The sequence below is a fragment of the Thermobia domestica genome, chromosome 2 (assembly GCF_964235325.1).
Source record: "Thermobia domestica chromosome 2, izTheDome1.hap1.1, whole genome shotgun sequence".
NCBI classification, from domain to species: Eukaryota; Metazoa; Arthropoda; class Insecta; order Zygentoma; family Lepismatidae; genus Thermobia; species Thermobia domestica.
Window position 1 is genome coordinate 347,624,743 of NC_137455.1, and position 27,540 is coordinate 347,652,282.

Below are 27,540 nucleotides of genomic sequence, written 5' to 3' on the forward strand. Positions count from 1 at the left end.
GTATACAATCTAGCAGTCGATGGACGGGTCTGGGAGTGGCGGATGTCCGGCGAGCGCTTCTGCAATGACTGCATTGTGCCGATTGTGAAGTTTGGTGGCGCAGCGTCACAGTGTAGAGGTGTTTTTCATGGTTTGGACTGGGCCCCTTAGTTCGTGTTGTGGGAAACATGGACTCTCTGGACATTCTGGACAACGCTGCTCTCCTAACTCTATGGCAATATTTTGGGGAGGGTCCACTTCTCTTCCAGCAGGATAACTGCCCCAGTCACACATCGAGACATACAGCCATGGTTTAACTTAGATTAAAATATAAATGCTGAGCAAAGCAACATTTATTGTAAGTTTATTATAAGCTATGCTAGTGTAAGTTATTGAATATAGCAAAGCTAGTATGAATCAGTTAGCCATGGTTTGACGAAATGGGCATTCAAAAACTGGACTGGCCCAATTCCATTGAGGTCCTTTGGGATGAGTTGGAGCGCAAATTACGTAGCCAGCCAAGACGGTCATCTTCCCTGCAAGAACTCACTTCAGCTCTGATGGACGCCTGGACGTCCATTCCTATTGCCACATCTCAAAAACTGGTGGAAAGTCTTCCTAGACGTGTGCAGGCTGTCACAGATGCAAAAGGGGGACCAACACCCTATTAATATCTGCCTCAGGACACTCCGACTTTGTATCACTGAGTGTCCAGATACTTTTGACCAGATAGGATATTTCTATCTTATTTGCGAACTGCCTCTTTGGCTTTAACCCACTCTATTTCCATAAACTTATTTTTTTTTTTTTTTAATCTTCGCCAATTTACTTTCTGTTTTATTCTTTCTATACACTTTTCATTCTATTAAATTGGATTGATTGAAATACCTGAATTTATGTCTGCTTGGAAACCACCTTCTGTAATGCAATCAATAAATGGATTTAGGTCACCCCTACATCACAAATTGTACACGTCCAGCAAACAGGCTAGTATACCCCGTCAGTCAGGAAGACATGTGTTACTGAACAGGGTTGTGTGAAAGTGTAACATGGAAAATGAAATCTTTAAGTTTTACGTCCCACGATTATGCTGGCTAGGCTAAAGGAGACGGTGTTGATGAGAAATGAAGAAAGTGGGAGGAAATGGAAGAACCCCGAGAAAAGCTATGTATACGGTGTTTGTCCACCATAAAGCTCACTTGGCACGAGGTGGGGTCGAACCAACGACCCCATGCACCAGAGGTGAACGCTCTATCACTGAGCCACCGCGGCTCCGAAGTGTAACATCGCGGTACGAATACACAACTGCGAGTGATTTTCTTTTAAGTTTAAACTAAGACTTCTGCACCTCATGTTGCGAAAAACAAACCGACAACGACAATCGTATAAAAAGTCATAGGGCAGTGGTTCGATCATAATCAATGTGTACGAAAGATAAAACCACCCCTACACACGCAGAAAGCATTGTTGAGGGTATGATGATCAACAATGTATTTGGCCAGCAGTGATGAATGAACGCACCATACGCTGTTGGTTTATAAAATTTCGTGCTGGTCACTGAAAAATCAGTTCACCGGCCAATAGCATGTTCCGATGACCTGGTCAGGAACAGTAGAAGCAGACCCTCGGAAAAGTATTCGTACAATTGCAAACGAGTTAGATACAATACCACTATCGTTAAGCGGCTCCACGTAATCAGTAACGTGGAAAAGTTGAGACTAGTATTGCTACATAAGTTGACACCTGGCGCGGTGGCTCAGTGGTAGAGCATTCACCTGCGGTGCTTGGATCCCTACTTCCCAGCTCGCGCCGTGTGGGCTTTGTGGTGAACAAACACCATGCTCGTGGGTTTTCTCGGGGTTCTCCCGTTTCCTCTCACTTTCTTCCTTCCACCATTTCATTCATTTCTCATAATCACCGTCTCCTTTAGCCTAACCGACATAATCGTGCGACGTGGAGAACTGAAAGGTCATTTCATTTCGTAAGTTGACACCTGCCAATAAGGTCCGCTGTCTATATGTGAACAGTTTTCTTACTACAGAAAAACCAGAAAGGTTCCTAAAGTGGATTATCCCTTATGATGAAAAACTAATCTGCCACGACAATTGTAAATAAGTGGCCCTACGTAGCGTAATCGCTAACGTTCTCATCTTTGGTGCGAGTGGTCCCGGGTTCGATTCCAGTCAGGACATTCGGCCAAAAAAAGTGAAAAAACTTTTACAGACAAGCCTGAGTGGGGTTTTCCTCATTTACACCAGGGAATGGCAGGATGGTACCTTACATAATGGTCCCAAGTCGCTTCCTTCCTTCTTCCCCTATTCCCCGGGTAGTGTGATCGCAGAGGGACGAAGTGACGGGCTAACACGCCCACAGATGTCGAAAGCTCAAAAATTTAACTGTAATTGTAAATGGTCAGCACAGTGGTTGGTTCATAATCAATGTATAGGACGGTTCCCTCCGCCCGCAGAAAGCATTGCTGCTGGTATGGTCGCCTGTGGTGGGGCTGATTCATGTAGTCTTCCTCTGTCGAGGAGAAATTATCACCGAAGGCAGTTACAGTGCTGAACTTCATTAAATTCACCGCAAATTTGTCCGCAAGCATCCAGTAATGAACAACAAACACACGATAATGCAGGCCGAAAATGTATGAATCGTATTCTCCTAGCATCTCTGGAAGCGACTACCCTCTCTTCCGAGATCTCAATCATTTCTTGGCAGGGCAAGAACTTTTCTTCATAACCGGGCGAAGAAATATGCGATTGCGGTGTCCTTCGCATCGCAAACTCTTGACTTCGTTCGTCATAGAATAACAATCGCTGGCTGAAAGATGGCAAAAAGTGTGCGGCTGCAGCCGGGGACTACTCTGACTAACCAATTACTGTAGTTTTTTTTTCTTTCTTTGAAAGTGATATACATCTTATACATTTCAATCGCACCAACGAACACATTATCTTCCATTTTTTGTTCATTATTTCTAATTTATTTTTCGTTAGTTTTTTCATTAATTTATATATTTTTATGTTTCAATCTTTCCCCTCTACATTAAAAAAAAACTTCATTTATTATTTCGCAATCCTACACCGACCCATCAGCCTCATTAGTTAGTTTTTTTTTTTCCTTTGTTCCTTCACTAAACCCTAGTTTTAGGCTGGTAACATCAATATGTGACCCTCCACTTTAACGTGGCGCCCACTCAACACTTTACAGCTACTTTACTGTCCTTTTTCTTTTCTTTCATAATGAACATTTTAGCGAAAGTGCTTATATTGTAAATTTTGAGTCTGTGATTCTTTTTACTATTTTTTGTTACGTCATTTATTTTCCACTCTAAATTCCTTTGTTCACTTAATATTTGACCGGAAGTGATAGTAGATTTCTACCACTTTCGATCTTAATAGAAAGACTAGAGTGGAACAATTAAATTAAATGAAATCTTAGAGCTTTACATCCCACGATTATCCCGGCTAGGCTAAAGGAGACGGTAATGAGAAATGAATGAAACCGTGGAATAAATAAAGTGGGAGGAAACGAGAGAACCCCAAGAAAACTCATGCACACTGTTCACTACAAAGCCCACATGTCAGGAGCTGGGATCGAACCAAGAACCCCATGCACCACATGTGAACGCTCTACCACTGAGCTACCGCGGCCCAATATTAGATTGGAGATGAAATATATTCTTGGGATACGCTTAACTGACTGCAGAAAACCGCTTTTCGCTAAGTCATTGCTTTTACTCTATAACGATCAACGTTAAATGTACCACTTCCGATTTTAGTTGAGAGATTAAAGTTAAAAGACTTCATCTCGGCGAAATTAAAATACCGCTAATTTTACAGTAATTATGTGATATCTTCAAATAGATAAAAGATAATCGAAATGTGGAACAAGGGCGCCCTAGACAATATTATTTTACATGAGAAACCGTTATCACGACTCACTTATCTGCTTTCAATTTCGAGCCATTTTGAAAATCGGCATTTATTTTCGCGTTTCTAAACAGCTGAAAACGGAAAGCCACTAGGTGACTTGTGATAACGGTACCTCACTCAAAATAATATTGTCTAGGGCGCTCTTGTTCCGTATTTCAATTATCTTTTATCTATTTGAAGATATCACATAATTAGTGTAAAATTAGCGGTATTTTAATTTCGCCGGGATGAACACTTTTAAGATAGAAATATATTCTTGGGACGCTAAATTGATTACAAAACCCGCTCTCCGTTTTCTATTACCGTTTTCGCTTTATAATAATCCAAGTATAAACAGGAAATGGTTTATTTCAATCATCGCCTCCATCAACAAGCTGGATTCATAGCTTTTAACCCTCTACATCTTGACCAAAGATTGGTGGTGATCAATCGCAGTAGTTCTTAAGATATTTTGTCTTACGAATGACACTTCTTAAAAGATACTCAATAGTTCTTTCGTAATACATAATCAGATAGGAAGCAGTAGTAGCTACCCAAGTGGTGAAAGTGTACAGGGTTTTCATAAAGTCTGGACGGATTTAATTTGCTTATAATTTTTATAAAAATGCTCATAATGAAATCAAATAAAGTGCAAACGGTAGCGGATGGATTAAATTTTTAGTTGGCCACACTGTTAGATAAGCGGCAACTCTGAACACGTTGAGAGAGGGAGAGGGAGGGCAAAGCCAATTCTGGTGTGTCGAAAGTTCACCAAAGAGTTCAAAAAGCCGGCACCGACTGAGAGTGCAATCCAAAAGTGGCATGCTAAGTTCAGTTGGAGGTGTGGCGGTGAATGAACTGAGCTTGTGCAGATTACAGGTAAAAATTTAATCCTTCCGCTACCGTTTGCACTTTATTTGATTTCAATATGAGCATTTTTATGTAAATTATAAGCGAATTAAATCCGTCCAGACTTTATGAAAACCCTGTATCTTTGTGATGGGGTATTGAGGAGTTAAACTTGTATGGAACATAGAAAGGGTTTTGCATCTGGGTTTCTAGTACTTCTTCGATGAAGACGACCAGTTCTCGTAGGGAATTAGGCTTCGGTAAACGATCTGGAGGGGACTGGTTTCATATAAGAAAGTTGCTCAGCCCATAGCTTTAGGTCTTCTGATTACATTCAAACATCCAAATCTCACAAGTATGATCAACATGGTTTCCGCAACCTTAAAACACTCCAACTAAATTCATTATGATCACCAGTAATTTCTCTAACATCTCCTTTATTCTGTACACATAATGCGCAATCCCTATATATAATTCATAATAAGCAACACTCATCATCATCACAGGTATTCTGCCTTTATTGGCAGGTCACTTGCCGTAGCTGAGAAGCTTCCATGCTCCACGGTCCTCCGCTAACTTCTTCGTCTTCGCGTATGATCTTTCTGTTTTTATATCATCCATTAATTGTAGTCTCCTTCGCCCCCTCCCTCTCTTTCCCGCCAGCAATAAGCAACACAAGCAGCGCAATTTGGCATGGGAGATCCGGGTTCAATTCCCAGCGGGAGCTCATGTGGTTCGGATCCTACGTTAAACTGTAGGTCCAAGTCTCATATAGCCTAGCTGCCGAACGGAACGCTAAACTTAAAATCAAATCAAATCAAAATCAAATTTAAACCTCTAGTTTATAACTCATTATTAGTCCAACTTACCAACTCTTTAGCTTTCTACACATTATAACCAAAACTTGTAAATCGCAATTTAATCTAATTTACAATTTCATCTGCAACTTAACTTCATTATATAAAAACAATCGAGCATGTAGCAAGTCCGTGACCCACCTACTTCTAGAGCAAGTAGAAATATCAATAATACTCCTGGTCCATACCACTAATAGCTAAAATCTCATATCTCACCAGAGATGACAATGGGATAAGAATAATCAACTGTACAAAATAGAAATGGAAAACAGTACCAATCTACACTTCATACATTAGGTGCAAATATTGTGAACAGGTTGCATCATATAACAAGACATTACTGCCAATAATACATACCCAACTACTTCTAATGATACACAGTTTATATATATTATTCTTTTCTGATACAAATACTTACATTGGCTTGAATTTCCAGTCTCCCATTCGTTTCCTTCAGTTCATTTATCTCCGCTTGTAACTGAAGAACTTTATCACAAAGGGTTTTGGATTCCAACTTCTGTTCTGCAAGAGCCTTTGCCAAAGCTCTGTTATTAGCTAACAGCTGGGTGTTTCGAAAGGATTTGTTTACTAAATAAAAGAAAAAAGTAAATACAAATAACCAACTATTCATTATTAGCATGAATTTTGTGCAATTCGATTTCATAAAAATACAAGTTATGACCTATTTACTCGTTAATACTACCACATTTATGTTTCCGAAGAAGGACCGGTTTAGGACGGCTAGGTCACGGCAAATTTTCGGCCTCATATTCCAAAATTAGACCCTGAACTGCGATAGAAATGGCTCTAGTATTAACAGTTCCGCGATAGAGCAAGCGCATAAGTCACTTCAAAGCTCATGCAGAGATGGAATGGAATCACAGTTATCAGATAAGGCAAAGATTCTTATGTGGACAAAGCTGGAGTATTGCTTTCTTTTACAACAAATAAAGTGAGCTGTCATTAATTTCTCTGGTACACAGAAGCCAATAAATTCTGTACCAAATAAATATTCATTGCATGTAAAACTCTCATCGAAATGCAAACTGGAACAGTTACAACCATGTAACTTCCTAAAAATGAGATGTGTCTATTTCTGTATAGGTTGTCTCGAAGGGAAACAATCCTTCCCAATATATGTTCATAATAAAATGAACAAAACCATAAAGAATCCTTCCCAATATATGTTCATGATAAAATGAACAAAACCATAACTATACAAACCCAAAGAAGTTAAGTATTTAAGGATATGAAATCACGTATGGTTATAACATTCTGTATTAGAAATCCAAGGGTTCGGAAAAAATGGCTTTTTGGGGGGGGAGGGAGGAACGAAGTTTTTGCCTGGGAAATTTCAGGTTTTTTAAGTATTTCAAGTTTAATGAAGATATAACAGTACATTCCACCCCGGTTTTCCCATTGTAACACAAAAAAAGTTTAATTATTGAATTCTGAATAGAAAATCCTGAAAAAATGTAAGAACAAAAAAATCGATCATTCGATAGGACACAAAAGTGCAAATCAGTGGACGCACTCAAGTTCCAATGAATTGTTTATAGAGCTATTAAATTAACGATCAACGAGAAAATGTTTTACTAAAATTTTAACCTTTTAAGGATTCAAGGTTTAGCTCGTATTTTCCTGGATGTGCTTTTTAGCAGGTGATAATCTGACACGCTAATAAAATTTTTCATTATTATAAACTTTTTTATAATTCTGATAAAATACCTCTTAAAACTGAATCCTAAAACTGAACTTAAAAGTTCATTCCACAGTTCTAAGTTGCAATGAAGATGGGTCAATCAATCTGAAGTGGTCCAAAAATTGTGAAAATGGTTGCTCGACCATCTCCGAAACTTAGAAAAAATTGAGTGTGACGAACCGTGTGCATGAGAAGGTCAATAACATCATTCGCATTGTCGTATATACAGGCCATCTTTGTTGTCGGGGGAGTACCAATTTTTGCATTTGCAAGCGCTTACGAAAACTACAGTTGCTCAAGACGTACGAATCAGAACACCAAGCAAAAACGAATGTTTAGAGGAGAGACTGAGGTACACCAAGAATATAAACTTTCGCATCTAAATAAATATACAGGGTTGCAAATCAACACATGAAATCACCAGAAAATTACACTTTTAAATGGGCTGTATTTTGGGATGGCATAAAGTGGGGGGTTCATAAGTTTTGTGCTGAATACTATTGCATGTAAAGAGTCTGTAGAAATATCCATAGCTATGATACTACTGACACCCTTGATTTATGGGGGTCCGAAAGTTGAAGTTTGTGATTTTGGTGCCATTTTTTTGGCGTAATATCTCAGGGTGGCCAAGTGCCAAAAATTGCTGCTGATGCCACAAAGTAATTCTGTATGTGAATAAACTATTGCAAAAAAAATCATGACTGATATTACATGAAGAAAAAAGTGAGGACATGGTAAAAACGCGAAAAAATCGCCTGCGTGACGATGGTCGTAGCCCGGAAAACTTGAAATGTTTGGATATGTTTCATGCTAGATCTCAAAAACTATGCATGGTGCAGCAATTAGGCCCGCTTTTGTTTGTATTCAGTTGTGCAAAAGCTTGCGAGTGGCGCTTGTTAAAATTTTCTAGCTCCATGATTAATTCCCCGTCTATATGGTAAGGAGGTTAGTCCCCCTTGCACCCGCGACACCCATCGTCGAACTGGACACCGGTATGAAAGCACTTAATATATCAGCAAAGTGATATTGAAATCCAATCCAAGTTACGGAAGTTAATATCTTCACAAAGTTGCGTTACATCTAAATATAAAACTACATGAACTGACATAAAATAAAAAGATATGGTACATTCGGTTGACGTGGAAAGGCGAAATTTAGCATGATTGTAGCTTTTAAGTACTAACCCACAGGAAAATTGCCAAAAATTAATATCTTTAATTTTTATGGTGTCTAAATGGAGGATAAAGATTTTTTTATGGACCCTTTTTTTGGACTTATAATCTCATATTTTAGCTACTTGGAATTGGAATTTCGGAATTTTTTCTATTTTACTTTCCCGCTTCTGGACAGTAAACATTAGTTTATACTTTAGGATACAATTTGATTTAACAGATAGCACGTTTATCACATAGCATCGATTTTTGGGTTTACAAAAAAACTTATTTCTCGAAAACTACGCATGAGCTTTCACCATGACGCATATCATTTTGTTCCGCTCAATGAGATCTTTCAATTGGTATTTGTCTTATTCTTGGACAAAATGTTTTCCATTAAACACTAATATTTATAGCATGTTAGTGTGTTAATGTGAAAATCACTCAGTTTCTCCAGTAAACATTTCTTAACTTGAATAATAAATGAAACACTTAATGGTGGAACAACTCGTAGAAAGCACTTTTTAGATTCTCTCTTCGAACACTAAATTTCAACAGTTCAGAAAACTAAAATGTTATACATAGGTTCAAGAATAAATAAATAAAACTGCTTTCTAAACTTCTACGCCATTACGTGTATCATCTGTGAAAAAACTGAGTAAATGTGATGAATTTGACATCAATGTCTTACCTAACTATTATACTGGGTGATTCTTTTTAGGGTTTACAACTTCAATCAGTTATAATTCTTTATTTATTAGAACCACATATAGACTTGGTTTAAATGTCATTATACTGCAAAACACTTCAAGTTTTTTTGTGACAAATCCATTATGGCTCAATGCTTGCACCTGCAGTTATCCTGGGCACATCCCAACGAAAGTCGATTTCCTGCCAAACAGTAGCCAGCATTTTGGGGGTAAGGTAAGCGATGGCTATTGTGATGCGATGTTTCAATTCATTAACATTATCAGGTAGGGAAGGGGTGTACACCGTATCTTTCACAACCCCCCCCCCCCCGCACACAAAGAAGTCATTTGGCGTGTAATCTGAAGACCGTGGCGGTCAAACAATTGGTCTACCACGACGTATCCCCTTATCTGGGAAACGCTGATCAAGAAATTTCCTTACGTTTATCAGGCAGTGCGGGGCGCCATCTTGTTGCCACCATAAGCGGTCATCATGGTCATCTTCATCTAAGTGTGGCAGGGTTGGCTGGTTTAAACCAGCTGTTTAAAAAATAATTTAAAAAAATAAACTGGTTTAAACCAGAAAAACGAAAAATGTTCGTAAAAGTGTAAGTGTTCGTAAAATCTTGATGAACACAAATTTGTGGGTTATCACGTTTCACTCCCGTATATTATTCGTATTATATTCAGACCTACATTCCCCATTCATTACTCAAAGAGATTATACTACAAAAGCAACTTTTTTTTTGTTTTTTTATAAGTTTATGAATGTTTCTTTTGTGATTTTTTAATAGTTTGTTATTATTGTTATGCAATTGCAATCAAAGAAAAATCCTAAATACTTTTTCATTTTAATATTGTTTACTATTGATAAAATACATCGAAATGGCGTACTTTTCTGGAAGGTGGGTCATACAAACTCCACGAGAGGCATTTATTGAAATCAGATGTATCTTTGGTATTTATTTATGTATAAATGGGTCAGAGCCAAAGTGGACTCAAACGATTCGTATCTTTATTCACTTTTGTTACCGATATGCAAATTAAGTCGCTGTATTTCTCTAACTTGGACTAATAAAAGTCGTAGTGAACTAACTTGGACTAAATTAGTTCTGTACTCTGCCGTATTTTGAAATTGTCCATATGTAATTCCGTATAATGGTTTCACTTGTACAACTCTTTATCTTTTTGTCCTGAAATAACTCTTGACAATTATATTATCAAGTATGTAAAGATCAGCACAACGTATTTTTATTAGGATCCGTGAGTAAGCCGGCAGACGTATCGCATTTGTGGCCAATTATTCCCGGTTTCGAGTTCAAATGCAGGGCAATTTGCCTCGGATATAAGCCGAGAAGCGGTTTGGATTCCGCATTAAGCTTATGTGACCCCTTCCAGCACAACCCGGTTGTTGCATAATAACACTAAGGTGAAACAAACTTGTTTCTGTCCATATGCGATATAAATGCATAGAGCAAATTATTTAAACCAAAAAAAAAAAAAAAAGGCTTTTTTTTTTTCAATAAAAACCATGGTTTTTGCCAACCCTGAACTATGGAACAAGGAAGTTCATGAGCATGTTAAGATAGGCGATGCCGGTGATGATCTCAGCAAAGAAGAATGGTCCATACACCTTTCCTTTGGGGCTGTCACGAACCAGATCCACGTTCACATGTAGATTTTCCGTGCCCCAAATACGACAATTTGTGTGTTGATTCAGCCGGAAAGGTGAAAAGTTGATTCGTCACTGAATACCACATTGTTCAAGAATGACTCATCACCACTAATGCGATCCAACACGGTAACAGAGAATTCGTGTCGGGTATGTTTATCTGCTTCACTCAGTGCTTGAACTAAGGACAGTTTGTATGGCTTCATGGACAAACATCTACGTAATACACGCCAAACAGTGGTCTGAGGGATACCAGTTTCTTGTGATGCACATCGTGTCGATTTTCGAGGACTGTGGACAAAACTCTCCCTAACTGCTTTCACCACATCGTCAGTCACGGGTGAGCACTCTAGAGCCTTTGTGTGTCGCACAGAACAACCTGTTTCAACAAATGTCTGGTGCCGTTTGTACACTGTTGATCTGCTGGGTGGTTCCTTGCCGTATTGAGTGCGAAACTGATGCTGTACACTCCTTGTCGACTTCGTTTTTTCAAACCAAAACAAGCACCTAGCTCTTTGCGCACCAGTAAAAGTCTCCATTCTCAACGACTGACTGGCGGAGCCGCGTGTGGTCAAATCCGCAACTACTCACTACGTCAGTCAAACTTGAAGTGTTTTGCAGTATAATGACCTATAAACCAAGTCTGTATGTGGTTGCAATAAAGAATTATAACTGATTGAAGTTGTAAACCCTATAAAGAATCACCTTGTATTTTACATTTGCTACTTAAGTCTGAGAACAAACTTTTTAACACCTATGACGATGTACAATTACCAGTATAAGACCTTATTTTCAGTACACCAATTATTTCTGAAAACTTTCTTCTACCTTGTAGAGTTTTTCTAAGAGGAAGATTTTAATAATTTTGCCCATCTTAACTTTTTTATCCGAGTTAAAGGATTCTCAAGAATGCAGAATTTCATCAATATCTTATGTATTCAACAAAAAAACTGAAAAAGCCACACTGAAAAAAAGGCGAGGAAGCCTTGAAACAGTATGTGTTATAATTCATAAGAATGTAAGGTACATTATTATTTTTACTAAATTCTTTTCATTTTGTACTATCTTCGCTATTCCTGCGCTAAATCTTATTCTTAAATGGAAACAATGTGTCAGGAAAGACTGCTTCACATAAATGAGAACAACTCTAGATTATGACGGTTAAGACTGTCCTTACATAAGGATGGAATTTAAAACCATAACCTTCTCAACTTTCAAAGTAACGACCAACAACGGTGAGAGCTCACGGAATGTGATAAAAATGTGCACATCTTTGGAATGGAGAAATAAGTAATAGATTATTTGAATTCTCCTAACACCATTAGCGCGCCAATGTTTCTTTTTGTTTGTTCGCTATACAATTCTATACCCGCTGGTTTGATTGGCTGAAGTTTAGCGTCTATTTTCAGTATCATGGTTATATGAGACGTGGACCTACAGTTTAGGATTCAATACGAACCACAAAATGCGCTCAAATTCCAAGCTTTTCGACGATTATTCGCCAATGCTGAGGGAGACGGTGATGATGAGCGAAATGATAGAATGAGGTGGGAAAAACTCAAGCACATAGTGTCTATCCATCATAAAGCTCACCTTGCCGTAGCTGGGATCGAACGAGGAACCCCACGTACTAATTATGAAGCCACGAATTCTCGAAACTTCCGCTTCTGAGGAGAGAGGGGCGAATTCAGTTTCCCATTTCGCATTCATAAAATAGCAAAGATAAGTTAACGCTTGAATGGATTAAAATTCATTTTTGAAAACTGTTAGTATTTGGATGGACCTGAGGTTTTTATCAAATGCACATTCTAAGCGTGGAAGGGGATTTAATTCACAAAGAATAGTGGCTTCATAGTTTGAAATGAATTTTAACATAACTAGCACGTGGGTGGAGCTGGGCTTTTATGATTTCACTTTAATTTAAATACGCATCCCAACATGTCCAAAAACCTATTCTTTCCTGGCAACATCGGCCACTTCAGCTAAAATTATCTATAAATTGACATTCTTACCAATACATGCATTGACCTCAGAAGCGTTACTTACTGGTATCATTTTTATACCAAACAAAATCTGGTTTATTTCTCTTCTTTTGCTTCGACCACATAAGTTTTCCAGTACGTACTGATGGTACTTTTCTCGTTTTACCCTTCGCTTTTCGTATGCGAGGTGTAACCTTGTCATCTCGCTCCTCTGACGCATTTTCCATAATCTGTAACAAAACCAGACAAAAATAAATAAATAAATAAATAAATAAATAAAAATAAATAAATATAAATTTTGTAGCTACAACATTTCCAACAATACAATATACTGAAAGTTCATTATTCATTTAGCAACCCGTCAGATGGAATAAGTAACTCCTTTTCAAAACATAAATAAAACAGATACATATTTATCTTTATAAAAGTCCTCTGGTATTATATTACTAGCTTGCTTTCACAAATGTTCTAAATACCTCATTTACCCGTATTTAAAAAAAAAAAAAAAAAAAAAAAAAAAAAAATCGAGTCACCATTTAAAAAGATCTTGCCCTAGTTCGAATTTCAACTTTTAAAAGGACTTCTGTCAATATATTTATATATGCTTCTTTTAACTTGTACTTTGTATAAAGTTCTTTTAGTTTGCGTTTCTGTTTGAACATAATAGCTCTGCGTTGAGAAAAAGTTGGAAATTCATAAGAGTGTCCAACTTCACCCTCCAGCTGGGTAGAAAAGCAGTACGTAAGTAGCTACCCCGTAACACGAGGGATCTTTCCCTTGCCTGATACCCAAGCTAATGTGAAGAAGTGTACCAGTAGCTATACAACTCTTTTCGCTAGCTCCTATTCCAGGACAAACGCCCGTGGCCGCGTGGTCCTGAAAAACAAACTCTGGGTTGGAAAGTTCCGCAATGGACAGCCTCAGCCAGGTTCCCCCGTCTGAATGACTACAGCTGTCCAGTGACCAAACACCTGCATCGAGAAGTCTCGTTGCTGGACATCTCTAAAATAACTTTCTGAGTATCCAGTTCAAAACAGCCGTGGTTGCTGCCACAATCCAAACCTACAGGAAATTCAAATGGAGCTCTCTTAAACTAACATGACACAACATAAACCCAATCCCTGATTAGGCCGCGGACAGAGACCATTTGCTGTTTCTTCCATTTGAAGTTACAAGAGGTTCTTGGTTGGGTTACCTTTAAAATATATTAATTTAAAAGAATAATTTATCCAGAAAACGTATTTCAGAATGAACAATGCTCCTTTCATGTAAATAACTGTGTAAATAAAATATGTAACGACAATAAAAGTATGTAAAGAGTGTAACCTGGGAGTATGTCCTCATCTCATCTTCTAGACGAAACGAGAGCCTACAGTTATGCTTCTATTCAAAATGAAATATTTCAGTGTGGACGTATAGCATAAAACACGAACTAACTTGTGCTAGGCGGCCACTAAAAACATGAATGCTATCTAACAGTCATAATAGAGCGCATCAGGGGAGCCTGAGTAGATGCGTCCGCAGGGAGCAGGTGCGTCAGCGGCCGGTGTATACGCATAAACGCTAGGATACTGGAAGAGCACACGTACATATACCACACTCTCACTATCACTCAAAATTCACTTCAGTACGCTGTGCACTGACAATATTTAATTATATTCACACTCATTCCTTCACGAAAAATGTTTCACATCGTAATTTAACTATACATTTTCTATTTGGTAGAACCGTCTGCACGAGTGAATCCAAAAAATCAACTGATTAATGGATTGACAGCATACAAACTGTGAAAGTCAAAAGTGGATTGGTATAACTTCTATTACTATTAAATTCAAGTACTACAGCAGCTACTATTAAATTCACAGCAGATGCGATTAAATTCAAGATTATCAATCTAACTATTAACAGAAAATGTATCGTTATCACCTAATTACTCGGGACACTGAAAAAAAAAAGTTGTTTCCAAGTTACAGGGCTAATTATGCAGAATTTCTACAATGATCCGAAAGTAGCACAAGATCACTCACCCGTACGTTCACACTGCACAAAGCAATGAAGTTCCGAATTTCCTACCAAAAGAAAGTGGTCTAATTTCTATTTACTGAAATCGTCAACCAGGGTTTGAAAAACCCAGTTTTTTTAAAAAAAAGGCCGACCCACCTGGGCCCATACGGTTTTTTTTTTTTTTTTTTAGTTTAATTGGGTTTTTCGAAATATTCAAATGTCTTTGGGGTAAAGTGTTAAAATGTGATTTATATTTCAAGATCATCATTGTCACAACTTGCAACAATTTTCTATTCACTGTCATTTCGAAAAAAAAAAAAAATGGCCGCCATTTTGAAATTTTACATTGGATCACCGAAAAATATCTATGCAGCAAATTTAGAATGTCTCATGCATATACTATCAAAATTTAAATTTAAAAAGACCAAAAATTGAGCTTTGTAGCGTGGGTAACAGCTATTTTGGAAGAAAGAAAAAAAAATCTATACAGGAAATTTAGCGTGTCTCATGCTTGTACCCTGAAAATTTAAACTTAAAAGAGCGAAAGTGGTACCCTGTAGTATGTGTGGTACACCAGGGGCGGATACAGGACGGGGCAGATAGACTCCAAAGGGGGGAGGTCAGATCTGATAGGGGTAAAATATTCGTCTAATGATCTAAAGGACGAATGAACAAATATAAATCAAATCATCGCAAAAGCCTCAGTGACATTCGCCAAATGTTTTGTAGAAGTTCACTTCCGATAATTTTTGCGTTCAATATGGGAATTTCCCGAGCACTTGTTCCAAGACGGTTCTTGCCATAATTCATATTTTATAAAGTAAGTGTTTCAACATGTCTTAAATGAACTTAAATATTTTCCAGCGTAAAATAAATGGTTTTATTGTTGAAGTATTCACTTCCGATGCTTTGCGCGTTCAATTGCGGGAACTTAACGAGTACTTCTTTCACGACGGTTTTTTCCTCGAAAATTCAGCTTTCTTTACTCTACAGCGTGGTCCGGAAGTGCGCGTACCCCTAATTGATGTTTAATGACGGTTTTAGGATGTTAATGGACATTCTTACCTGGAGATGCTTAATGAGTGGTTGGTGCCCCAACTGGAAGGAAAATGGTATCAAAAACACTGTTGTGATACAGTAGGATGAAGCACCAGCGCATTTAGTGATTCACGTGCGCAATTTTCTGAATCAGACATTTCCTGGCGCTGGAGTGGAAGAGGTTATGCATCTTCACCAGCTCCTTTTTGCCTGGACTCGAAGAAATCCCGATCTGACGACACCAGACAATGGTCTCTGGAGTTTCATAAAGCAACAAGAAACACTCGATGTCACATAACGCAGAAATTACGAGCAGCTGTCAACACGCCTTCACCCTCGTGACTCCGGACTATCTCCGCAAAACATCTGCGAGAACTTGGCGCAGAATTCAGCTGTGTTATCCCATGCATGGTGATCATACCGATATTTATGATTCTTAAGACTCTTAAGACTTCAAGGTAACGTGTACAGACATTCTACCATAACTAACACAATACTGTTGAAAGTACAGGGGGTTACGCCCACTTTCGGACCACCCTGTACATCGAAACTTCCAACTAGTACGGAATTTTGAATTGAGCACTTGAAATAGTAAACGTTACGTAGTCTTCGGAACTCCGAACATTAAGCTTTTAAATTCGACAAGAATTTTTACGCTATTGCTGGTGTTGATTCTACAGAATGCTTATTTGAAGAGTAGCAACAAATACCTGAACTAAACTGTTGTTGTCGGAAAAAAATTACCAAAGAACACTTGTGTTACCATCAAAGGTAATAAAAAAATAATACTAATAGTTGTACTAAAGCACTACATATTTATATGGCAGTATCAGCACCTACGGCCTTAAACCCGTCAAACATATGAGGGATAACGTCCCTCGGCGTCACCAAGTCGGCGAGCACACTATTCACGGAAAGCATTTTCTAAAATATAAAATTGCATATATCACTTCAAACAGGCTATAAGCATAATCCATATATTAATTTGCTCTATAATTATCTCAAGCTAAGGTAAGGTTTTTTATTCATTCAGAACTTTATAAAGGTCCTATGTTGAAATACATTGTATACCTTAACGCGAAAGTATCTAATTCGCCCAAGAAAGACCAAAATCTGATAGAAATCACTTTCAATGTGATCACCTTAGTTGTACCAACAATATACTAACAAAAAGCTCAAAAACCCAGGTGGGTTTTAAAATGAGTTTTTTCAGTTGGGTCCTACCCGAAAAAAACCACCGGTTTTTTCGGGCTGGGCCCCACTTGGACAGACCATGCTGTCAACCAACTTCCTTTACATAATATCAGTAGTCTCAAATCTACTTCATTCGCAAGTACATGTGTTCTGGTAGAAACTGCTGTGACAACCATGTAGTTCGGCAGAAAATTAGCCGATATAAACTTCTCAATACAGTAAGTTAGTAGTCATTTCGTAACTGCGATCGCTTAAAGTCATATACTGGTAACACTTTACCAATTACCGACAGCCAAACTGTTAACATTCACATTTATTTATGATCATTTAAAAAAAATCTCGGTTGATTTCGGTGGAAACAAAAAGCATTTACACGCTAAAAACACCCACAATTTACATCCAAAGTTACTAGACTATGGAAGCAATAACGGGTTAAATGCCTGAAAGTAGGTCCACACATATCTACTCTCCTTACTATCTTCGACGTACTCTGCGTTTCAACTGCAAGGCTCCGACGCCTACTAATTAACAAGCCTGTATAATAATAGAGGGAGAGCGCAGCTGTTGTAGTTAAAACATATTCATATGAGCAAACGTTATTACTCGAGCAGACGGTTCTACCAAATTCTTACACTTTCAGGTTAGTTTAGAGCTTTGTATTTCTTTTAGCAGATCATGCACTAAACCAGGATCTACATTACTACTTGCAGATTGACTTCAGGAGGGCTCAGCATAAATACAGTGTAGGTGTAGAGTCAGGACAGGAGCGCAACACGGGGTGCGTCTGTAGGGAGCAGGCGCCGTGGGTATACACATAAAAGAGGATAAGCTTAAACTATCTTTCAAATTTCGGGCTAAACTGCCGCAGATTGGGGCCTCGGATAAGACCAACATGAGCCTTTTTTCTATGTTGTATTACCACTTATTTGTTCTTTCTTTAGTGATGACCATTCACTTTGGGTATCTTTTAGTTTATTCCCCAATCTTGTACATATATAATCTCCAGTGTTACTTATTTCACAAAATATAGCTGAGTGAGCGAAGAGAGCTAGAAGCCCCCACAGGGTCCGTTGTATTCTACATTTATCACAATTTAGACAAAAACAAGGTAGTAGGTTCTGGAGCAATGAAACGAGTTGGGGGAGATTCTAAATGTCATCCTTCACTCTTTTCTATTCTCATGCTGATGTTTCGTGTGTTTCTGTTCATTTTTCCATAAATTTTGTATTTTGGGGCCGCCTTCTGCGGAAGTTAACTCAAAATTCAATATGCTGTGCACTTACATTAATTAGTTATATTCACACTCATTCCTTCACGAAAAATGTTTCACATTATATTTTACTTATAAATCATGTTTTATTTGGTAAAACCGTCTGTTTGAGTGCATCCAAACGAACTCCTTCGCCAATATATGCCACAATATACTTTAGTGATAGAGATGAAAGGGATGCCAGAAAGTTAAATATAATCGAACAAGATCGCATAAAAATAGTATCGGGATACATATATGTCGTTGTAATATTGTAGCAAAACACGCATACTTATAGATTTGCCTGTTAGTTAGAAAACTACTTAGTATTTAGTGTCAAATGTGTTACGGTAATTTATAAACACCAACTACCGTACAATTTTGTTTTGTACTTCTACTGTTCCTGTTTAAGAGATTTCAGGCAGGATCCTATCCCGGATTATGATTCCAGATATAGAAGTTAGGCTAAATAGTCATTGACTATTTAACAATTAGTGTACCTCGCCTAGTTTTGGCTTTAATGTCTTTTTATACGTTTGTTTCTAAGTTCGACGCACAATATCAAAATTATTTTCGACTAATACAGTTAGTTGCTATATTTACTTTACCAACAGATATCACTGACACAATAAAACACCTCATAAACAGCTGTTCAATTGATAATAACAGCAATATTATCGATTTATTATGAAAATGTAATGTGATACACCAACAGAATTATTTAGTGATGACGCCTATGTTTTCTTGTATTCCTTTCTTGATGACGTGAAAATTTTTCAACCTTTAATATCGAACATACACAAAATAACATACTTTAACTTATTTCATTTAAATTATACTTTAAAATGCATACTTTCATGATGAATCTTCTTCACAAATCCTTTTCACAAACATCAAATCCAGTTATTCAGTTGTTATTTTCCGAACGATACACTGCGCGCCAAACACCTACATCACTCTGGCATATTTTCTTCTTCATCATTTAACTCGGCCCTTCGGGAGCCACGAAATTCCAAATATACAACAGTGTGAAGTTATTCCCCGTCAACCAAATTCAATATTTTCTTCTTTAGACTCAAATACAATAATTGAGTGTTCATATTAAGAATTCCGATGAAACAAGGTAATAACTATTAAAATTATTTAATTTAAACTACTCACTGTTAAAGCAATATTTTTATTAAAAACTAATAGCGGAAACACTTACGGCAACTATCTACTTTGACTTCATCGGACACTTGACTTTACTTAACAAGTACCCACAGGATTACAATACGAGTGCAAACATGGGATGACAGTTGATAATATAATAAAACTGTATTTAGAAAGTCTACTGTTATATTAGCTAAGGGATTACAGGTGCACCATTATTATTTTAGGGGGAGATGTGAAGTAATGGAGCTTGTGGAGATGATTGTACAGTTGCAAAAGAACAATGGGGGATTGGGCATTACGTCAGATCAGTCAGTGTCAGGGGAGAAAGTACTGTCTAAGAAAGTTTTAAATCTGCATTTTAAGACTTTTCAGCATAATTGATCCGAGTGACACTCCCAGACTCGTTTTTATTGTCGGAGGAGGTGGCAAATACGTACTGAGAGTAGGCCCCTCAGAAAGTACCTTCCCGGTGGGCCCCTGGGTTGCAGTACGGCCCTGTCTATAACATATCACAGTTTCATTTACTTTCACTGAAATCCAGAATATCGGTATCTCCGGCTGTTTTCAAAAAAGTGGCCATATAGTGGTCAAATATTGTGAATGGTGGTCTTGTCCATTGAGACTTTTTCTCAAGATTACAATATCTACATCATATCCCGTTTTCAGCCATTTTCACTGAAATAAAACGTTCATATCGCATTGTTTCGTCAGTTTTCATGTCAACCATTGCATCGCATTCACCAAAGAAATGTAGCACTTAGGGATGAGCACGAGTCGGGTCGAGTCGAGTCGAGATTTAAGCCTGTCTCGACTCGTCTTGAGATGTCTCGACTCGAAAATATGTTTCTGCCTCGACTCGGCAGTTTCTGTCTCTACTCGACTCGCATTCGAGATTAGATGTCTCTAAATTCGAGTGGGGTCAAAACATACGAGTTAAACTATACGCACACATCAGCCAGAACATTATGACTATCTACCTAATTGTCAGTATGTCCACCTCTTGCACGGATAACAACGGCTACGTCTTGGGATAGACGCAATGATCCTTGGAAGGCCGCTGGAGAGAGTTAGCGCCACATGTGCACATATAGGTCACCTAATTACCGTAAATTCTCGGGAGGGGCGATGCGCTCTGGCGCCACGTTCAATCACATTCTAGATGTGTTCGATTGCGTTCAGATCCGGCGAGTTGGGGGGCCAGCACCTTACTTGGAACTTGCCTCTGTGTTCCTCGAACCACTCCATCACACTCCTTGCCTTGTGATATGGTGCATTATCTTTTCGAAAAATTCCACTACCGTTGGGAAACATGGTCAACATAAAGGGATGTAAGTGATCTGGAGACACTAAGTAGAGTGCAGCCATTGTTTAAGTTTGCTTGCTGGAGTTCGTAAGTACATGCAAGATTTCGTTTACAAAGAGGTGTTATAATTTTGGAAGCTGACCAGAAGTGACACTTTTTGAGCAGATAGCGTCGCTTCCAACGGAAATTCGGCTAGCTCGAGTCAAATCTAGGATTTCGCAGCTCCCCTCCCCTCACCGGAGGAAAAGCGAGGAACTGAGCATTCCATGTAGAATCCTTCACCCCTGTAGATAATTTTGCTCCCACAAGTAATTCTTTCAATATTGTAAAGATTTTCTTAGTATTTCGTTATTGTAGAATATAAGTTAGGTTAGTCGCTGTATGGTGTTATTCTTGTATCGTATAAAAAAGGCTTATTTCAGTACAGGACGACAAGTCCGGTAGTACTCCATGAAGGGAATGCATGATAGATGTAAGAGCGTAAACATCACTATCATAGCAGGCGACGTTCTGAGGAGAAAAACTGCACTGACGATTGAGAAAATGTGAAATTTCTATGTTTTTAAGATATGACAGCATGTCATACTTTCAAGTAAGCTGTCTTAGTGCATATAGGTGTTTATTCCAGTGTGTGGTATGTTGACAAACATTTTAATTTACCAAAAACAATGAAAATATGACAACTCCACTATAGCAACCCCTCACACAGATGAGTGGTCGCAGAGAAATCCCGCTAGGCGGCAACACATTTGGGACTGCATGAGAGCAACGGGTTCTCTCAGCCGAAAAATAGACAAATTTTGTGAGAAAACGTAGAATACATGCTTAATAAGCACGTAATTAGTGTAGTGCTACGTGTCATTTGAAAGCTGGACATTTTAGCTATACTGTGGATATATCAGTTCGTGATTATCTATCAACAATTTTAAATGATTAAGATGAGAAACAGTGAAAGTGCAAATTAAGGTCATAGGGTACAATGACCTCTGTAGGCAACCCTTTTCATCCCCGCTTCAACCCGGTCGTAAGATTCGCAAAAGCTGGGAAGCGAGCTCAGCTTTTTGAGTAGAAGTTGGGTTTGATAAAAACAAGGAGACAGGGGAAGGAGGGCGGTTCGTGTCTTGTCATCGGAAGAGAGGTATCACTCTTCGTGCTCTCGTATAGAGAATATTCGGTTTCTTGACGTGATAGCAGAAAGATCACTCTTCACGCTCTTCACATACAGAGGAATTTGTGACTTTGTTATAGTAGTGGACAGTACTAGCTACGAACATTGAGTATATACTAGTAAACAGTTATATTAGCGATGTGCGCGAATATTTTGTAAATATATAAACTATAACCATATATATACAATATTTATCCTAGTTAATATATTCAGCGTAAAATGTGTACATATATCATATTTCGTTATTAATCCTGCGCAGCGAACTTCGCAACTGTGTGCGTTAAGTACAGGACAGTGGTGTGCGAACATCATGAAATATGAGCAGGATATAATAATTTGTTAAGCTGAACCCTATAGTGTCATCTTCCCTTTACTATTAGGGTGATGAAGTTAGATAGTCGTTCAATAGCCACCTAACTAGCTGGATCGTGTTAGGTTAGGCGAAACAACTTGTGCCTAGATCTCGTTCCACTGCAGGCACAAGTTCCAGAGAATTGCAAATTGTTCTCTGAAAATTCGACCGAAGTCGAACCAGGAGAGTAGCAGAGTATCGTCATGTTTTAATGTGGAAGACAAACATGACCTCCGTGGGACCTACGTTCTGCTAAAGGGAAGATAGTAGAGCCAACGCCAATGATCAAGAGAAAGACCAGGAGACATCCAGGAGAAAAGGAGGATCACCGAAGATGCGTCGAATCGTGCACGAACATTTAATATAAACAAATCGGGCCTTAAAGTGAAAATAAACATTTTGGCGAAACAAATCTGAAAATTTCAAAATTTAATAATATTTTTTCTTTTTTCTTTCTTCGTTGTAAAGCCACTGTGTATAGTGCTTTTGCGTGTGTGTTATTACACTTAATTAAACGTTTATCAAACGAATTTTGTGTGCACATCATTCTCCACAGGAAGTCTTACAAGGTATGTGATCAGTGTGATATTATTATGTCTTTCCTTTCAGCTGTCCTGGAGTTGTCAATGTCCGGTAAAATACGGTGTCCCAACAACCAAGTGTTGTTGTGTGAGTGAGAATTAGTATGGTCTCTAACCACCTGGGGAAACACGTAGACCTGAAAAGTAGAGTCTCTCTTTCGAGTTGAAATGCTATTCTAAATTACATTCATTTTGTTCAGTAAGATCACTTTATCTTTCTAAATTACATAATTTGCTCTACCGACCTTTTAAATAAAAAGCTCTACCGACTTTGCTAGTTATTTGCATATTTTTCACAACATTAGCATTTCAAGATTAACATATTCAAATTTATCCAAATTTTGATTTAATTTACATAATAATTAATTCATTAACCACTCTACGGCCCTTTCCCCTTTACAGATCCCATATTATGTATTATTGTGTTTGTAGCTCCGGGTCATTTACTAGGGATGCGCATGAGTCGAGTCGAGACAGGATTTTCCTGACAAAATTCGAGTCGAGACACGGCTCTTTCAATAGAGAAATATACATTTTTCGAGTCGAGACATTACTTTTGCAGCACATTTTCGAGACGAGACAGTCTCAAATATTGTCTCGTGCGCATCCCTATCAGTTACTACATTTAATACATTCTAGCGTTAATACGAGTAACTCCATTGTTCCACATATTTCATTTATTGGCTTTTCTGGAACATTCTAGCCCAGATCGATATATCACACACCTACTTTTCTTTTCACTACCTCAAACTATATTTAGAATGGCGGATTTCAAGATGGCGCTAGGTATTCGTAACTAACCTTGTTTCATCTCTCTTCTATATTTGGTAACACTGCAGTAGTAAGATTACTATATCAGTAAAACGTTTCAGATTCCCACATTTCTTTTGAGCATTCAAGTAATAGCCTTTTTGTACTCTACCATGTTTCAACCTCTCTCCCCACTTCATACAGTGCTCAGTAGCTAAATAGAACTTTGCTAATATTGATTTCCTCACATGCTCTATCGGCGTGCTCGGTGGTAGAGCTCTTACCTCTGGCACGCAAGGTCCCTGGTTCGATCCCCCCGCCAAGTAAGTTTCCTCGGGTACTCCTGTTTTCTCCCACATTCTTATTTTACCAATTCCTCTATCATCATTCACTTGCTTTTATCATCCGTCTCCCTTAGCCCCAAGGGCATAAACGTGGGACGTTAAATTGGAAGATTTTACACGTCCTACCAATGAAATGGACTATATCCCATTACTCAACTATTTCATTTTGAGTCTTTACTTGTTAAACCAAATAAAGTATAAATCCACAGTTTTGAAAAATTCTCTTCGGAACAGATGGCATAACCGTATGCAGAATTATTAAGAACAAACACAATATCCAAACAGATTTATTAAAAAAAAAAAAAAAACTCCTAATACGTATCTAATACATGACCTAATCTCACAGGCAATGTAACTTGTTAGGCTAATAACTAAGAAAAAATATTGCTTATATCCATTTCATCATCTCTTTCACAGTGTGTCCAATTTAGGGCACACTCAGTCGAAAAGATGTAACAGTTTATTCAGGTCAGCCATCCTGTGTGAGGTTTTTCCCGTTTCTCTCATTCACGTCAGGCAAATGTCGGGATGGTACCTAAGATAATAGTCCCAGGGCTCTTCCTTCCTTCCCCTTTCTTTCTCCCTCTCCAATTTACCGAGCAGTGTGATCGCCGAGGAACGTCGTCCTTCATACGAGACGGGCTAACATGAGCATATAGATGCCAAAAGCCCAGAAATCTAATTCCTAATCTTAATTCCTAATGTGTCAAATTTAATATACATAAAAATGTTTCTTTTTAATTTATTGCGTACAGTTATGCACACAAAATTTCACGAAGAGGTGGTAAAGTAAGTTATATTGTTTCAGGATTAACAAGTTCATATTGTTTCAGGATTAAGGTGATTTGTGCATTCATATCAAAATATAGTAAATGTTTATTTTCCAATAACATCTTGATGAAGGCAGGGGCGGATCCAGGGGAGGCGATCGGCCCAGAGGAGAAAACTTTCTTATTTTATATATAAATAAACCCATCCATAAAAAGTTTGTAGCTCTTAAAAGTAGCTCTAAGCAGCAGTATTACTACCAACCGCCCCCCCCCAGAAGTCCGTCCTGGATCCGCCCCTGGATGAAGGGAGGATAAAACTCGAAATTCCCGTTGCATACGCCACTGATTGTATGAATAAGTAATTTTGTTTTCCTGTTTCTGATGGATTGTTGTAAAGAATCTTATGGTGCCCGAGAATTACCACTTTTCTTGCTAGTTTCCACATGAAAAGTGTTTCAAAAACAAAACCTTGATTATAGCAAAACTAAGATTGCTCTTACAAATTTGTATGTAACTTTGCAGCAACACTAAACGAAATTAACGAAGATCAGAAATCAGTAGAGCATCACACGCTTCCCTTCGAGGTTGATGAATATCTCATCATGTCTTGAGTCACTGTAGCCTGTCCCTCTGAGCTGACTTTTGTCTTCTCCGCTCCACCCAATGAAACAATAAAATAAAAGAAGTCACTGGAGTTGACCTGGTGACAAGTTGGCAGACAAATCTTTCAAGAGAAACTCAAGAACCGTGGTTGCACTTTTTTAAAAGTACCTATTATGAATTTTGTAGTTTATAAGAGTTGAACATAAAAAATGGTGTTATTGGGGCATGACAACAAGTTGTAAAGATTTAAGAAATCGCTGTATTGCATGATTAACCTAAGATACGAGATTTCACCACACATAATAATAATAATAATAATAATAATAATAATAATAATAATAATAATAATAATAATAATAATAATAATAATAATAATAATAATAATAATAATAATAATAATAAAGAACTGAATTTCGAATGTTCCAAACAAAGAAAATTTCTTAAAATAAATAGCCAGATAGGTAGCTTATCCAAGTTCACACAACATGCTCTGTTAAATAATTCATCCCAGATATCTTTACTTTGTATTATAGTCTTTCGCTCATTTTTATGTCGTTGTCTACTAGTGAAATACACAAATACTGTTGCTTATGTTTTTAATCATAATGAACTCCTTTCGAATAACTGACTAAATACAGTATTTTATATCATTATTTGATTATTGTTTATTGACAGGAGAAAATAAATGCTTGTTAAATATCAATATAATCTACAATCATGTTGGTCTCTTGGTTAAACTTTGAAGAATTTGCAATAAAACAGAGGAGAAATTGTGTGCACCTAAATTTTTATGATACATAGCCTAATTTTCCGACAAATTTGTTAATGCTCACGTTATAATGTAGCTGTTTCCGAGTTTTCAAGCAGATTTTCTAACTTGTATTCGTATTCTTCTATGAGAGATAACAGATTACAGAGGTTGTTCAGTCTATATTTGGCCAATTTAGACTTAACTAAAAATTTAGAAGAATCCATGGCGCAAGGTCCGTAAGTGCTCGATGTGTTTCCCTTGGTTACTAACAATAGCCCGACAGCGTAATTTCCACTGTAATAGGTTTCCCTGAAGAACTGGGAGGGGAATCTTGTCCCATTCCCTTTGCACAGCTTTCCAAAGTCGTTCCACAGTTGTCACACGCCGTTTTCCCAAAGCCCGCTTCAGCAATCCAAATCCACAATAGTCCATAGGACTTGCATCTGAAGAATTAACATGTACCTCATTGAAAGGTATCACCTGTATACCACTTGGCCTCCTCCATCTCCCTGTAGAATGCGAGGGGACGATCGTGAGGTATGTGATGAGGGCCTTGTTCATGTGAATGCGCACCAGATTGGGAATTCCGTACATTGTTGGAATCTCATGTTCGTAGATCGGCCCGCATGATCTGCTCCTGAAAAACTCTGCGAATTTATTTTGCAGTTCTTTCGCCCCCTACGAATCTTCAGTTTACCTCGGTACAGTAGCCAGTAAACGACCATGAACCCTTTTGGGATGGGACAGACACGGACCCCACTTTCTGAAGTTTTTGGGTCGTCTTTCTCTCGGTACATGATGGCTCTCGGTTTGACGCAGTCGGAAAGGTAAATCCATGCTTCGTCGAGCGTTACGACGTACATCCACCTTTGTTTTGCCAGATGTCGTTCGTACAGCTTCCGGGTTACACTTTCGTGCCTTTTGGTGGGCATCCGTGAGAAGATGGCCGCGAGCTTTCATGACTTTTTCCAGCTTGAGTTGATGATGTAACGTCCGGCTCACAGTCCCCAAAGACACATCAAGACGATTAGCCATACACTTTTGTGTTGGCGGATTTTCTTGCATTGCCATTTTGCGAAGTTTCCTCTGCATGGTGGCGGTGGCCTTGGTGCATTCCCGCTTCCTAGGCAACTTCGTTGGTGATCCAAATGGTGGAACTTCGTTGCCCTTGTACTTTTTAATATTCCACTTAAACTGAAGTTGCAACCATTTTTCTTACACTGTTTTCTAATGACAGAAACACTAAAGTGGGCGTCATAAAGAGCCGCAATATAGACTTCCCCAAACCGGCTTAGTTTGGGCGGCATTTTGGTCACAGAGCGGAAACCCACACACTTGGAAACAAATTTAACACAACACTCACGACAATGGTCCTGTTTTGTGCGTTATTGTCGTCGGCGCGGAAAAACAACTCCGTTCCCAGGAAGCCACTGCACAACACTGCAGGACGCCGCGAGCCAGATCGGGTGAGTCCATTCTTCCC

General features: G+C 38.2%; 1 protein-coding gene across 3 annotated transcripts in view; it reads right to left on the minus strand.

Annotated features, from left to right (window-relative positions):
* The window catches only part of LOC145678749 (uncharacterized), a 144,939-nt gene extending 125,674 nt beyond the window's left edge, over window positions 1-19,265 (minus strand). For all 3 annotated transcript variants that reach the window (XM_081749215.1, XM_081749217.1, XM_081749216.1), the window contains exons 1-3: window positions 19,134-19,265; window positions 12,860-13,025; window positions 6,015-6,184 (exon numbers count right to left, since the gene is read on the minus strand). In XM_081749215.1, the coding sequence (XP_081605341.1) occupies window positions 6,015-6,184; window positions 12,860-13,025; window positions 19,134-19,139 (342 nt within the window). In that variant the 5' untranslated portion in view covers window positions 19,140-19,265. The remainder of the gene's footprint in view (window positions 1-6,014; window positions 6,185-12,859; window positions 13,026-19,133) is intronic.
* Between the last annotated feature and the right edge of the window lie 8,275 nt (window positions 19,266-27,540).